At 36.6% G+C, this 16,144-nt stretch overlaps 2 protein-coding genes across 73 annotated transcripts in view; one reads left to right on the top strand and one right to left on the bottom strand.

The window, feature by feature from the left end:
• Positions 1-16,058, top strand: part of CCDC66 (coiled-coil domain containing 66) — a 133,056-nt gene extending 116,998 nt beyond the window's left edge. For 30 of the 50 annotated variants that reach the window (XM_081524897.1, XM_081524894.1, XM_081524928.1 and 27 more), the window contains 5 exons: positions 2,209-2,693; positions 3,592-3,632; positions 4,283-4,524; positions 4,787-4,905; positions 6,169-6,449. In XM_081524897.1, coding sequence (XP_081381023.1) covers positions 2,209-2,693; positions 3,592-3,632; positions 4,283-4,524; positions 4,787-4,905; positions 6,169-6,255 — 974 coding nt within the window. In that variant the 3' untranslated portion in view covers positions 6,256-6,449. Of the gene's footprint in view, positions 1-2,208; positions 2,694-3,591; positions 3,633-4,282; positions 4,525-4,786; positions 4,906-6,168; positions 6,450-7,483; positions 7,975-15,688 lie in introns of those variants that run through there. The other 20 variants (XM_081524918.1, XM_081524924.1, XM_081524922.1 and 17 more) reach the window with 2 other exon arrangements.
• TASOR (transcription activation suppressor) overlaps positions 5,112-16,144 on the bottom strand; it is a 51,386-nt gene continuing 40,353 nt past the window's right edge. For 6 of the 23 annotated variants that reach the window (XM_081524848.1, XM_081524850.1, XM_081524849.1 and 3 more), the window contains 7 exons: positions 14,964-15,898; positions 12,125-12,247; positions 11,233-11,392; positions 10,682-10,790; positions 9,306-9,484; positions 8,959-9,123; positions 5,112-8,148 (listed from right to left, as the gene is read on the bottom strand). In XM_081524848.1, coding sequence (XP_081380974.1) covers positions 7,616-8,148; positions 8,959-9,123; positions 9,306-9,484; positions 10,682-10,790; positions 11,233-11,392; positions 12,125-12,247; positions 14,964-15,898 — 2,204 coding nt within the window. In that variant the 3' untranslated portion in view covers positions 5,112-7,615. Of the gene's footprint in view, positions 8,426-8,958; positions 9,124-9,305; positions 9,485-10,681; positions 10,791-11,232; positions 11,393-12,124; positions 12,248-14,963; positions 15,899-16,144 lie in introns of all 23 variants that reach the window. The other 17 variants (XM_081524865.1, XM_081524867.1, XM_081524866.1 and 14 more) reach the window with 3 other exon arrangements.

The following is a 16,144-nucleotide window of genomic DNA, read 5'->3' as shown; positions in this document are numbered from 1 at the left end:
TAGTGTGAAGAATCTGGTTTGGTCCCTTCTCTATGTCCAGAGTAATAACAAAGTTATATAAATCCTACACATCAATTAAAGTCAAACTAAGTTTTTAAGACCATGAAATTATGTATATTTTCACTGGGTGACTCTGAGGGAATGTAATCCATCAGGGTTCTCAAATATCAGTAGAGTAATTAAAGATGACTTATTTAGAAAGGGATTGTTTTCAAAGGAGTGGATGTGAGGGAATACAGCAATAATGCTTTGACTGGTGCTGGTAGCAACTGGAGTGTTACTGGAGTCTAGAAGACAAGCGTTGGATAGAGGTAACTTTGAGGGGAACCGTGACCTTTGGGAAAGTTAGTCAGCCTGAGGTTAGCTCATAGGGACTGAGACAGTGGAATAAATACCTTGAATTCAGTCTTTTCCCTTCCTGTAATCTGCATATGAACACTCATGATAAAAACAGAAGCCCAAGGATCCAGAAAACCACTGATAAGGTTCTTACCAATCAGCCTGAGAGCAGGGTAGAGAAGGGTGTAAATGGGTCTAAAGTGGCAAACGATACCCAGTATGAGAATGATGTGGGCTAGGTCAGCCTTACTAGTAGGAATTAGTTCTGGGGCAGCTCTAGCCTGGAATCACACATTTAGATGAATAAGTGGACTTTTTTTTTTTTAATGGTTAATCCAGACCTCCTTTGCTTAGCTACTTGTGAATTTAAAATTTCAATCATATGTGGAAAAATAGCCTTTGTAAGTTTGAGGCTACCAGCTGTTGTGACAGTAGAGCATATACATAATCATGAACATTATGTAAGTTGTAAGGAAATTTCAGATGGCTTTTTTTCCAATGGTGAACTTTTCTTGTTTTCAAAATGGAAAAAAGTGAAAGGTTATATGCAATTCAGGGATAGTCTGCTGGCATAGCATGATGGTACATGAGACATAAAAAAATACATGAAATGCACTATTAGTAGCAATCAACATTCCCTAAAAATTATAATCTTGCATTTCTAAGTGAAAATCAGGACAGTCCTGTTTGGAAGTTTGGTTTAAAAAATGATCTCTCTTATGTGATGCTAAGAATGAATCATCTGAGATTCTGGTATGTGCTATAGCTTGAATGACCCTTGAAGGCCTTATGGTGAATGAAATAAGCTGGACTTGAGGGGAGGGGACAGTTGTGCAGGGAGGCACAAATATTGTACATTAATAGTTTCACTGGTATAAGGAATCTAGGGTTGGATGAACAAATTCAGGTATGGATAGTAGAGTGGAGGTTGCTGGGGTTTGGGAAGGAGGTGGAATGGGGAGTTACTGCAAAGTGGGTGCAGGGTTTCTGCTGGAGGTGTTGATGGGTTCTGGAATTGTGTGGCCTCATGGGTGTGCTTGGTACCACTGAATTGTTCACTTGAAAAAGGTTTAATGAAAGATTTAGGGAGATTGGAACACTTGTGCCTTATTGGTGGGAATGTAAAATGGTGCAGCTGCTATGGCAAACTGTGGCACTGCCTCAGAAAATTTAAAATACAATTACTGTATGGTCCAGTAGTTCCACTTATGGTTGTATACCCAAAACAACTACAGAAAGTGAGGTCTTGAATAGCCAAAAGGTAGAGGCAATACAGGTGTCCCTTGACAGATGAATTAAAATGTGGTATATACACAATGAAATGTTATGGGGTTTGTGTCTACAGACACACACAATGGTGTGTTACTCACACTTAAAAAAGGGAGGAAATTCTGACATATGCTACAGCTTGGATGAACCTTGAGGACATAATGCTAACTGAAATAAGTCACAAAAAGACAAATACCTTAGATTCTACTTGTGTTTTTAGTGGTCAAAATCGTACAAGGTAGGATGGTTGCCACAGGAAGGGGGAAGGAGTTGTTTAGTGGGTATAGAGGGTTTTTTTATTGGAATATAATTGCTTTACAATGTTGCATTAGTCTCTGCTGTACAACAAGATGAACAGGCTGTATGTAGGTATCTCCTCCCTCTTGAGCCTCCTTCCCCCATCCCACCCCTCTAGGTTAATAACAGAACACTGAGCTGAACTCCCTGCTTTACAACAGCTTTAGGATTTATTTTCAAAACAAAGTTTTTTAGGGCAATTTTAATACCTTTGAAAAAATGGCTAAGATGGGTAAATTTTGCATTATGTATATTTTACCACAATTTTAAGAAAAATTAATCACCTGAAACTTTTTTTTTTAGATGACTTAAATATAGGAGTATTTACAGAATCACACTGTGGATCGGTAACAGAGAGGGAAATTATAAATTGTTCATCTCCTGAGATTGCTGCAGAATTTAATGAACAGTTTAAGAATAACAAGCAAGAACTAGTAAGTCAGATTAAAGGAGCCAACTTAGAAAAAGAAAACAGTTGGTATAATGACCAGTGTAATCAGATCACAAGAACAGAGAAGCAAACAAAACATATGAAGAAATGTCCTAAAAGGCCTGACTGGAACATAAATAAGCCACTCAGAAGGTATATTCCAGCATCAGAAAAGTACCCTAAACAACTTCAAAAGCTGAGAGAAGAAAAAAAGGTAAGAAGGCAGATGGAACTGCTTCATTTGATTGAAAGAAATAATCCTGGACAAATCTCTCAAAATAGAGGCACTTCACCAGAAGTTCTTCATTCATCTCATCAAGAAACTGACCCAAGTTTCAGGCGGCAGCTAGTCAGAAAGGTAAAGCTGTTCTAAAAAATATTTTTTAAAATGCTTCAAAGTTTTTAGAATGAGACTACAATTCCTCACATGCATGTTTTGACGACACTTTTCTAGGTTTGAGTAAGAATTCTAGAAATTTGCTTTAGTTTACACCAGGGGTGAGCAAACTAGGGCCCATGGGCAAAATACTGTGTGTGCAAAAGCAGGCTGCAAAGGTAGTAACTGTTGCCTGCTGTTGCACCTGCAGTATTGTAGGAATACATCCATGCTCATTCTTTTGTCTGTGGCTAACTTCATGCTGCAAGAAGAGTTTTATTAGAGTAATTGCAACAGACACCGCATGGCTCACAAAGCTGAGTTTACTGTCCTTTACAGCAAAAATTTACACTTAAACCCTGTATAGATTAATAGTATTCTTTATTCAAATACCCATTCAAAACTCTTGTTTATAGTCTGTACATATAGAGCTTCCCAGGGGGCTCAGTGGTAAAGAATCCGCCTGCCAATGCAGGAGACCTGGGTTCAGTCCCTGGGTTGGGAAGATCCCCTGGAGAAGGAAATGGCAACCCACTCCAGTATTCTTGCCTGGAAAATCCCATGGACGGAGTCGTCTGGCAGGCTAAGTCCAGGAGGTTGCAACAGAATCAGACACAACTTAAAAGACGAAAGCAACCAGTGACAATATTTGAACCAACACTCTTTGAAAGAAATATAATCCATATAGACAGAGGATAATGGGCAAGGTCAGTAATGACTGGTTTGGTTTCTCTGGAGAAATACCTAGCCTATTACCTATTATCTGTTGCTCAAATCATTGTTTGAGAAAACATTACAAGTAAACCACTACAATTATTTGTGGGGATATATGGAAATACTGTTATTTACTCCTTTCTACACTTATCTATCCATCATATAGGAAGAAGAACCTCTGAGAACTAACTGTTTTAGCAGGGAAAGGTATGTTATAGTTTTCATCCTTACTTCGTGCTTTCTATGTGATACAAAGGTCAGCCTAAGCAGGAATGTGACATTTTCTATTAGCTCCAGATTTAAACAGTTTTGATAGATTTAAACAGTTTTGATTTTCCAGATGTCAGCAGTGGAATAGACATTCTCCTTGGATTGAGGGGAGGGAAGTGACTGGTTAGCAATGAGAAATTAACCAATGGGGAATTTAGAATCATTAGATTTTTATTCTCTGCTTTTGTGTATGAACCATCTGGTTTAGAGTTGTCGCTGAATGTGGCTCTAATAGCAAGTTTACTTCGGGTGGTAAAAGTTGTATTATGAACATTAGGCTCAAATTAGGTAGCATTGATCCTCAGAAGCTAGTAAATTTTTCTCCCTGTTCTAGAGTGTGTCTGTATATGTATATCCTCAGCAAGTAGTAGTAACTCCCAAATTAATCCCGTTTTGGTCTATTTTAGGAAAAATTATCATAAAACTCAAGCCTTTTATATACAGTGTTCCATAAGATGTTATAAGTACATTTAGAATAAACTGAAATGTGATTGAAGAGTAGAAAATGCTTAAATAATCTAAAATAAAAGACAGAATTGTTGATTAATGCTGCTTAAGTCCTTTATTGTGCTTTTGGGAAAATACAGGTCTCAGTCGCCACCAATTCTGGAAGTGAAAAGCAGAACGCAACAAACTCAGACACTAAAAAATAGTAATTATGAAAGAGAGAATCTGATCTCAGGACGTCGTCAAACAGAATTATCACCTGGGATTTCTGATCCATTTCATTTTATTCCGTATGTCCGAACCAACGAGGTCTATTACCTGGATCCAGATGCACCATTGTCCAGGCCTGTAACCCAGGATCCTCAGTACCAAAATGCACATGGTAAGTAAATGTATCCCCACCCTAAATTAAAGATCCAAATTAGTATTTGAGTAATACTAATAAGTTTTACCCCAGGAGGGGTAGGATTTCACTCTTGTGGAGTCAACTATAAAATTTTGTATTGAATGTGTATTATTTAAATTTTACTTGGTGCTTTCCTAGGATATAAATTAATGAATCCCTAGAAAATTATAGCATAGGGCTATTTCATAGTATCAGAAATGTATTTGATCTTTGTCATTTATATCCTGTCTCACCTCAGACCAAGAACAAGAGCTGTTTGCCTCTGACCATCTCAGGGACCCGCTTCTTAAGCCTAACTTGGTGAAAAACAGGGATCGACAACAAGCAATCCTTAAGGGACTATCAGACCTGAGACAGGTATGAATGAGCCTTTTGAAAGTGTAGGGTGTGACCATATTCTGGGGGAAGACTGTTAGAATGGCTAAGCAGTTACTTAAGCCTAACTGGTTATATGACTTAGGTGACTTTACCACATTTCAGTAATGAAACAACTTTTCTTCTATTTGATTCGCATTGCCATCTCTAAGAGTATTTCTTTCCAGCATGAAATCATGAGCCGTGAGTATTAGAACAATTTTATTGAATGAAAATGCATACATTTGAAATGGCAAAGCATGATCAGTAAGGCCCTAAAACCAAAGGCAGAAAATAAGTACAGCTGTGGTTTAATTTTTAGTAATGCAGTTCACAATTTTTTAAAATGAATGTGTTGGCTGTGTTTATTTAGAACAGAACATTGACACAAGACCCCAAAGAGCACTACATACTCAGTGTGAAATTACATGTATTATCTTACCAGACTTTTTTCTCCCAGTCCAACTGTGACTCATTATCTTGCTCAGATAAAAATTCCAATATTTAAGTCTATAACTTTTCTCTATCAGGTAGCCTTGAAGAAACACCAGTTGCTGTGCTTTAAAAAATAATGACATACAAAACTGCTTTTGCAGTTAGTTTTGATTCACAGTATAGTTTTATTTTTCCCAAATGTAGTTTTAGGAGTACCTTTTCCATGTCCAGTCATTTACAAATGCCTCCTGTGTTTTAAGTTGTTGATTCAACTGTTTAACAATTTTTTTTTTCTATAAAGCTAGAAAATCACCCCCACTAATACAGGATTATCAAGAATCCTTTAGCATTGGTTACACCTGGATTGAGTTTTGTAACTCAAGCTCGGTAATTCACACAGATTTTACTTACATTACCTTTGAAAATGACAAGCATACTCTAGCTGAGAGGAGACAAAAGTTGTGAGGTTAAGATAAAGAATGTAATATACATACACCTTCACCTGTATAGGGACCATGTCTTATTTCAGCAGGGCCCTGTGCCAGCCACTAAGGTTAATGCAGTCAACATATACAGTGGATGTTAAGGGAGACTCACGATCTTTTTAAGACATTCGAGGAAAAGGTAAGGGGTGGCACCTCTTTAAGGAAGGCCATCTCTATTGGTTTTATGCTTAAAATATGAAGATAGTCTTACAAATCTATAATAGCTATATACAGTAAGTACAGTATCCAAGTGAAAGTCTGGTGTAAAAATTGAAAACATGTTTTCAAAGTAAATACAGAATAGAGTTAATTTGTACACCTTACTAACAAATCAATGTGATTTCAGGGCCTTCTCCAGAAGCAAAGGGAGTTGGAAACTAATCTCATGCCTTTAGCTGCAAATCAAGAAGAGAATTTTAGTTCTTCGTTTTAAAGGTAGAAAATTAAATCCTTCATTTGTGTTCCAAATTATAAAATGTGGTTGTTGCTTAATTGTGTTTTTACAAGTAGCCTAGATTTATTTTTTAAATGCTTATTTAAAACTTGTACATTATGTAGAAAAATGCTGTGTATATATATTGTATTTAAAACAATAAAACAGTTTCATAAAAGCTTAGTTAAAAAAAAGTTACCTGCTCTGTCACAATGTGGGTATTTATCTACTTACCTTAAACACAGCCTGGAGTTTACAGATAATGTTCTTCCACACTTTACATGTAGTCTTACTAATTGAAACACCACTTATCTATTATACTCTATAAAAAAGAGTTTGAAGAGTAGGACCTAAAATTCTTTTAGTGGCCAAAGGAAGGTCTGATGTCCCAACATCACTAAAATAGCCCAGATTCAGCTTAGGCTTATGAGGAAGTTTTTTTTAAGTCCTTTGATGACTTTTATTGTAGAAACTACAGTTTTCAAAAACATTTACAAGTTTGTATTAGTAATGAAGCATTTTTTTAACCAATACATGTGGATTGAAAATTTTTATCTCCACCATGTACTTTGGTGCAGCACTTAAGTGCTTACTTACCACCTGAAAAATATACATACAATTTTTCTAACAATTTAAAAACCTGTAGCAAAGTTGGTTTCAAACTGTTAATAAACTGCCTGTAATAAACAGAAACCTTTCTTTTGAAATATGAAACCGAATTTGGTTAAGTCTAAGGACCACACAAGCACTGAAAAAAATAAAAGCTTGAGCAAAATTTTAGTAACAGGCAAAATTACATGGTTAAGTCTAAAGATAAAAAATGATGCTGCCTGGTATTAAGTCCTAAGTAAGTACATAGTTTTATAACCTAAATGGAACTGCTTTGTTCGATAAATCCTGAGGTATTGAGCCAAAATCCTGTAAATATTTATTAACATCACTGGCTTATACCTGTGTAAAAACACTATACAAAAGCTTAAATAAATACAATAGTTGATACATCATTTCAGCAAAAAAGTATTTGGGATAATCTGACATTAGAGGAAGCAAAGTAAAGCCACTACTGTGCACTATCCTTTTGCAAATATCCTAGTTTTATATATAAAACAAGCTTCAATTTGAAGCCAAAGTACAGATGACATATAAAGTGTAAAACTTAGAAGTGCCAACATGAGATAATTCAAGTACAATATATGTTAAAAATATATATATTTATTTCAATTTTCAGAGGCTTCAACTGTTACAGGCCATCATGATTTAAATAAGAGGAAAAAAAAAACATGAGAAAGGGAAAGAAACCTTTTGTTAATTCACTTTTAAGAAAAAGAAAAAGTCCGTAACAACCTATTAAAAAAAATTACTATTTCTCTTTTGAAAACGGCCTGCAAGAATCACTTTTCCACCAACTTAATGGAGATGGAGATTTCTCTCTATCCAAGCTTTGAGTATAAGCAGATAAAAAGTCATTTCCACTTTCTTGAGTCTGACTTGATGAAAGGGCATATGGTGTGCCCAAAAATGTCTGATGAGTGAGAACATTAAAATGACTAAACTGATGGGACATATTTAATTGACTGTGATAAACCTGAAAGTTGCTATATGAATCTTGTTCAGCTGAATTACTGTTCTCTCCTTCAGCGCATACTCTAGCAATAGAAGCTCTCTCTGCAGAATCAATTTGATAAGTCTCATCTTCTAATAAACTTTTTTGCAAGTCAAGAGATGATTGCAACTCAATTTGAATATTCTTTTTTTGATCTGTTCCACGTGATCCTTTGGTCTCTTTCTCCAATATTTCTGAATGAAAATTGCTGCACACTTCTATTTGTGAGATTTCATCCCCTGAATCCAGAGACATATCCTCTTCATCCTTTTCATCGTTTTCTAAAAGAGCTACATTTAAAAAACAAAAAGTCCTCCTCTATTGAAATACACAATTTGTTTAAGTTTTAAAATTATACACTACTCACACAATATAATGCGTCAGGGTCTGCAAGTCCACAATCCCTTAAAGCTTGGTCTTCTGCCACAAGTTCACTTAGTCACAACACTCACACTAGGTGTGAATGTCCAGATAATCCGATGCTAAAAGCTTCTGCGAAATGTGTTCACGTTTAATGTTGGGAAATCCCAACTCCCAGCTCCAAAGGGGTTAATGTCAAAACAGCATCTAAAGTTATACGGTAATTCAGTATTTGACAAGACAAATATAAAATAAAAATTCTGACATCTAGCTTCACTGGATTACTACTAAATTGGTTAGCTCAATCAAATGTTCGATCATCTCTGCTTTTCCTCGAAAACAAAAAGTACATCTTTCATTTTACATAAAACCTGGAACCAAAGCAGAGGCCATCTCACAAAAGACTAAAGCTACGGATATCTCTACTACTTTATCATTAAACTGCTTTAAATCACAACAGAAGCCAATAATACTTACATTACCTCCAAAGAAAATGCTTACTCTATATAAGTATAGCATGTAGTCTACCATTAACTCTAACGGCTTACATGGACTACAGTATAATAAATGAGATTTTGTATATTCTAAGTAAAAGAATGATAAATGCCTTGAAATACTTCCCCTGAAGCTGTTTACACTGAGGTGAGCAGTTTCAAAATAAGTTTTCATTATATGAAATCAAAGCAAAACCATTCTTTTTCTGTCTACCTTAAAGAAAATGAAAACTACTGAAAAGTTACCTGACTGTGACTCAAGATTCTCATTAGCACCAAGCAATGGAAGGTTTTCTTCTGTGATTGAGTTGTGATAGCCCACAAGGTTTTTAAAGTTTTGCATGAAGTCTTCAGCAGTTGCAACCACTATTCCATTATCAGTATAACTAGAAATCATCTTGATACTCTTTTCTAATTTTGGGGGAAAAAATGTTGAATATAAAACACTTGAAAATATAAAATTATAATGCCTGCCCACAGCCCTCAAAAAACCCTTTCGTCCACATTTTCAGAAACACCCCACACAGTGCCACAAAATCCTTTCATCCACATTCCTGTATTCATAGTAGAAAACTTAAAAGCATTAGCTTTACCTGTTAAAAAGACTATATGCCGGTGCTGTATGTTCTGGGCCTGAAGTCTGATAAGGCAATCCAATTCTGGAGCATTTCGAGTTTGTGAATCACAATTGTGGTATGACAAAATTTCAACCAGATGTTTCTTCTGATAGACATTCAGTAGCGTCAACAGACTTAAAGCTTTAGCATTCAATCTGTGAAATTAAGTAGTTCAGTATCTGGATCTGCATCTCTAAAATTTAGTATGGATGTTTTCGCTTGAAATTGACAGCAGAATTTCTCAATAGAGGTAACTGATCACAACCACACTGCTTAGCTCACTGCCTGATGTATGCGTGCTTCTGAGTAGAGGAAGAGGAGAAACTGTGCAAACCCCATGGTTAAGGGCTTTCTCTGGGTCCAAAGCCTGAGGACCAGTTACTCAGTTCAGACAAAAATCTTAGCTTACTAAATAAATTAGACTTCTCTTCAGCTTCACTAATTTAGAAATGCAATGAAAGGCGTAAAAGGAAGTATATAAATCCTTCCTTCAAAAAGAACATGGCTCTAAGCTATCTCTACCTCCAGACACAAGGCAACCTGTGGTAGAAATTACTGGCTGTTGTCAGGAAGATGAGGGCACTAACTTGAACAGGTTATACCTTTGGGCCTCAGTGTTGGTATCTGTTATAAAAGACTTGCCCAATGCCTACTTCACATGATTTGATGCTTTTAAAAAACCAAATACAATGAAAATTAATTTCAAATTATTTAGGCCTGAATTTCCCTAACTGTGTGCCATGGAATTTCAATAGGTACAAGAAAAAAAAAGTTTGTGGCCTATGGTTTGGAAATGCTGACTGACAGAATGTAACATAGTATCCTTAACTACAGTTTCTCAGATCCTTAACTGTGTAAATAAGTACATTATATGGACTCTAGCAGTCACCTGATTACAACAATCATCTGCAGAGCCTCTCAAGGTACTAGTTACTATTCCAAGAATCACACTTTGAGAAGTGACTTCTGGACATGTTAGAAATCACTTACTTACACAAATTAATGAACTAATCATAGAACCCCTCATCATGTCAAAATTAATCCTTGTCTCATGTGTAGTGTTATTAGATTAACTGGGATAGGACCTATCTAGTTGGCATATATACAATTCCATTAAAAAAAAAAAAAGAATGCTGATTATCTCATTTTACAATTCTAAACCCAACTGGCAAAAGTCATACACCTAACTAGAACCTTGGCAAACCTCTACATAAACAAGAATACCATTCTGGCTGGCAAAAGATACCTATGAAAACCGAGCAACATCTATCATCTGTAAACATATAGAGAACAAAATTCTGTGAACAAAATGTTAAAATCAACAACCAATACAGTTATTTTTCAAACCTTACCTGCCCAGTTCCTTTAGTTTTTTCTGAAATTTACAGTGGACTTTCCATTGCCATTTTCCTTCTGGAGTACTAAGTTCTTCGAGGAATGTCAAAAAATTTTTAAGGTTCTCTGTTAGAGATAATGAAGTTTATTTTAAATTCAATAAATAAGTCACTCCACAACTGAATTATGGAAGACATGTTTGCTGATATTATGTAGGAACACCTACGCTCCTATGTAGTATTTTCTTTTTTCCCCTCTCTAAGGGAGACAGATCTAGCGATCTGAGATCTAATAAAATAACATCTACACACAAAAAACAAGTTAACAAAAACCAAGAGTAATTTAAGTGAAGTAGGTACAGAGAGCCCTGCTTTATGCCAGATTTAGCGGAAGTTATTCATAGAGCAAAAGAATGGCAAAGAAATCTTGAGTAATAAACATTCTAAAAAATGGTGGAAATTACCTGTGACTGGCAGAATGGACAATACATGAAAAAAGTACAAGTGAGTCACTTACGAGAAGAACCCAGAGAAGACAGAAGTTACATGCTTAAAAGAATAAATCTTACCAATCGTGATTACTTCTGGATTTAGAATGGATTCATCAGAAACAATAAAACCTCCAGATACAAATAATTCATTGTATGTATGATTTTTAACATCATCCAGACTATCAACACCAGCAAAACTAACACAAGGGAGCTTCTTTAACGTCACCAAACAAGGTACCTATTTAAATATGAAAATAAACATTAGAAATAAGGATAGACTAAAGTGTGAAATGTACAAGAAACATACTGTGGCTCACCTGTACTAGTTAGTGTGTTGCCTTTGAAAAGTCAAATGCAAAAATATTTACATTTTTTTCCAAATATACAAACTGACATGCACTGGGCATCTATGTTGACAGAACACTCTGAGGAAGAGGCACTTAAAACAGACCTGGAAATTCATCACTCAGAATGATGAATGCTCACTTGTCCTGCTCTGTGAGTACTGAGAATTCAGATGAGGCAAGAGCCTGGAACAGTCACCAAAGACTTCAGAGAGCAGTGGTACTTAACATAGGCTCCTAAGACTAGATGGGGCACCCCCAAACCCAAGGGACGGGGGGACTGGTTTGGCAAAGAGGGGGTATAAATAGGTTTTCCAAGGACATATGAATGAAGGTGGTAACAATATATTGAGTCAGCAGATCCAGTGGCATTCAAGAAGTCAGTGTTCTTACTCTTGACTAAGCGATAGGGAAGATATGTGATATGCCACAATTTAAAATTTTGCCAAGGTACAAATAGGAATCCCACAAGTCAATTCACAGAGCATAGTGTAGGTCCTAGATGTCCTAAGCTCGAAGTTTTATCTCCTTTAAAACTTAACAATATTTTAAAAACAAACAGCTTCAGCCTCAAAGATAGTAGAGATTTTTTACAACCAAAGTAAGGAACTCAGTGTACAGTCTACCTTGTGAATGAAACCTGCAATGTCTTCATTTTGAATAATAATCAATAGTTTATCTAATTTTGATCTTCTTTCCAAAAACTGTTCTGGGTGACACTCTGTATTGCCTAATTTGATAAGATACTCCTGTTAAAAGAAAAGAAAAAACAAACTAAATCAACATTTGAAATCCTTGCAAACATCCATTTAACACCAGAAATGCAAGATAAACGGGTTATATTTTACTACCAGACTATGATTAATGATGACCTTTACACCAGGGCCCTCAGAGATCAAGGCCACTCTTAGAGAAGACTCTGAAGCTCAGAGCTTTCTCAGTCACAATCACAAAATTACAAATCCTATGTAGTCAAAGCCAAGTAAATGCCAGCTGGGGTTGCAGAACAGAAAGAACAATGTATTAGCCCAGGTTTTTAACTTAGTACTTTATTCTGGGCAACCACTCCCTCACTTCCATTTTCCCTTCCTTTTAAAGCAGGCCCTTGATTATCTGCAGCAGTTACCAGTATATTTCTTCAAAGTTACAAAAGCACTTTTCCAATTGCTGAAGCTCATTTAATTCACAGTGACCCTAAGATCATTCATACAGAGCTTCAATATGTACAGTGGTACTTACATATTAATTAGCCCTGCCTGTCAAGTCTACACCTTCAAACAAAACAGACTCTCCCAATAACGCCTCCTACCATGCTGGTGACACAGTTCTACCTTTCAAAGGACACAAGATAGCCAGTCCTAGCAGCGTTCTCTTTGCTTGCTGGGGGAATCCTGAACCCTGAAGCAAAAAGCAGGATTCTGAAGGTCACATTCCTCATTTCAGACGCAGGAGCAGATTAATTTTCTCATGGTTGGCAAGGCTGGTTAGATAACCATAAATCTAAACTAGGCTTGCCCCCACCAATTTTTAAGAGCTGTCTATACAAGTGGCACACCCCAAGAGGATGTTTCTGTGTAGCCCTGAAGCATCTTCTGTGTTGTTTCATTTTACTCTAGCCTCTAAACCCTCTGGAGAGAGCCCAGAGCAGCTTACCATCAAGTTATGAAAAAGGAAATTACTGTCTAATAGAGCTGCTTGTAATTTTTGGTCTGTTTACACTAAGAAGCTTTAGATGCAAGTTTGTTTTATATAAGAGTATAACTCATAAAGCAACAAATCATTTTGATTCCAGAAATATTTAGGAAGTCTAAAATTTTATTCATGAAGTCCTATACTCTTAACATTTTGCAAAATTTCCAATGGGTATTAATTAAAAGAGTTAAATTCTGATCTGATTTCCTTTTTAAAATACACATCCTTTTTCTCTTCTACATAAAATAACAGAAATATGATTTATTCTAAGCCATAATGGATTAAAACCACCATTCATAAGTAAACACATTTACACTTACAAGTGTCTTACAATCTTTAAAATACAGTGGGAGATGGAGTTACGCTGAGCACACTGGGAACTGTGCCCAACCCACTCTCACTGAGCTCCATGCCAATATGCAGTGATGCCCCCAAAGAGGTGGAAACATGTTGCTGGGGGTGAAAAAATGTTGACCTCAATGCTTAATCATACAGGGCAAAAATACAACCAAGAAATTCCTGATAAATCTGGTTTCATCTTCCAAAGCAACTACAGGGAATGAGTCAAGGCAGCATGCTGAGCACTTGGCTGCCTCCACTTCCATGCTCTTCACCTTCCCCTGAGCACATCATGTCAAGTATGCCAACATCAGAGATCCTCAAACTGACAAAGGCTCAGGGCATGTCAAAGCATGGAGTTTCTGAAGCACTCTGGGCTGTAAGTCACTTACAGTCTCTTCTGCTTCCTCTAACTAAAAAAGCAGAAGCTCATCATGGTAAGTAAACTGCATAAACGAGAGCAGGCATATTTCAAAAACTAAGGCATTTCCTTACTAAGGAAAACTATGGCTTGCTTCCCTTGTGGCTCAGCTGGTAAAGAATCCACCTGCAATGCGGGAGACCTGAGTTTGATCCCTGGGTTGGGAAGATCCCCTAGAGAAGGGAAAGACTACCCACTCCAGTGTTCTGGCCTGGAGAATTCCATGGACTATACAGTCCACGGGGTCGCAAAGAGTCGGACACGACTGAGCGACTTTCACAAAAACAATGACACAAACAAGGCATTCCCTTAAGGAATTAAAATGCCATACAGTTTAGTGAATATTAATTGGCTAATTACTATTACTATTTAATTACTAGTTAACCACTAATATAATTGTCCCATGTGTTATAAATTATATCTGTCTCTATGTGTGTATTTTTTTTTAAAATAACTGCCTGAAATGCTAGTCCACTCCACAGCTTGAGTACAAAAATTATACCTTGCAACAAAGAATCTTTCATGATTGGGTAAGTTTTTCAGAATCATGGTTTTTGATCAGTAAGGGCTATAGGGAACCCTGGCATGACCAGGACATCAATCAACACCAAAAGATACCATCATTAGGTCATCCCAGACGGTTTTGTCTTTCTATCTGACTGATAAAACCCCATGAGGTAAACAGTGACAACTTCATTGCTCTGCATCGCTCCCTCTGCTTTGTTAAAAAACCCAAGAAACATTTAAAATCTTTGAATCAATAATGTAAAGGTATGGCAATATGTATGCAGTTGGTCTTTAAAGTGACACTATGCAAAATAAGATTCAAACTTCTAAGATGTTTAGATCGTAGGTTCTGAATTTAGTTGAACTTACTAGTCTTTTACTCCACTCTGCATTAAATTATAAAAAATATGGTCAGCATTTAAAAAACAAAAAAATCCATTTTATAGAGGTCAGATTCAACAATGCAAGTTTAGACAGCATTATAATTACCTTCTCATTTTAGTTACCTTTATTTCTTTACAGAGTATACTCTCTTCTTCTTCATGAATATAAAATTTCACAGTATTTTTCTGGACATCTTTCATGATTTTAACCAAACTATTAAATACTTCAGGTTCTAACTGGCTTATAAAATTTGAAAGAGCTGGCTGGGCAGAAATGTTTACATCACTGGGCGATTTTGCTGTTTCTTTTTCTGCTGGTTCCCGGGCAGAATCACCAGGTACAGTATGATCAGAAGTCACCATTGGCTCTGTGGCTTGATGTGGCTGGTTCACCTCTACTTCAGTTAAACCCAAAGCTGAAGAGGAATGCTGCTCTTGAGAGTTGGTGTCTTTCAAAGGATCACTACCAAGTAGTTCAAGACGGTGTTTACTGTTGAAGTTGCTTGAGGAAACTGGTATGACATGCCTTCCCAGAGGACTCAGTGCTATCTTAGGGCAAGAATCATTAAGACTGACTGGAGGCAAATTCCCACTCTTGGCTGATGCTTTGATGATAATAGTATTTAGTTTCTCATGCAAGCCATCTACAAACTCCTGTACACCAGCTTTGGAAGTCTTAGAATATATGAACTCGGAAAGTCGTTTCATCTTCTCTTGCGTTGAAAAGTTAGGTGTGGAAGTTCTACTGACATATGAAACATTCTTTTGCTTCAGAATCTCTTCTATCTTCCTAGAAAAGAGATTATACTCCCCTAACACTGTCCTCTCTGTGGTCTCGCTCACTGCAGGCGGTTCTGGTGCTGGCACACACTGCTCCTCCACTGTCACCACCTGACCTGGCAACACGTCATCCTCAGTGGTGCCCTTTCGTGTGTCTGTAAATGGAGAGGATGGAAACTGGTAATCAGAACTTCTCTGTCTACTTATTACCCGGGGGTCGTTGGGAAAGGCCTCCTGTGGTGGCAGACACACCAGCTGTTCTTCTGGTGATTTCATACCTATACAGGAAGAGTTTATTATTACAAAAGCAATCCAATATTAATGACATCTGAAAATACAAACTCATAAAAAAAAAAAAAGGGCCACGTCAACTACATATTTAGAACAAACTATGTATTGGAAGGTAGAGTAAAAATCTCAAATAATGGTATGACCCTATCACCTATGCGCCCTTCTTATTTTATGGCTGCTTTTTGTATTTCAGTAGCTCAAGTGACAAGTCTGAATGTTACTTTCTTCGATTA

Source organism: Giraffa tippelskirchi, chromosome 9 (genome assembly GCF_054371585.1).
Source record: "Giraffa tippelskirchi isolate mGirTip1 chromosome 9, T2T-mGirTip1v1.2.pri, whole genome shotgun sequence".
Classification (NCBI taxonomy): Eukaryota; Metazoa; Chordata; class Mammalia; order Artiodactyla; family Giraffidae; genus Giraffa; species Giraffa tippelskirchi.
This window is presented reverse-complemented; position numbering and strand designations above follow the sequence as displayed.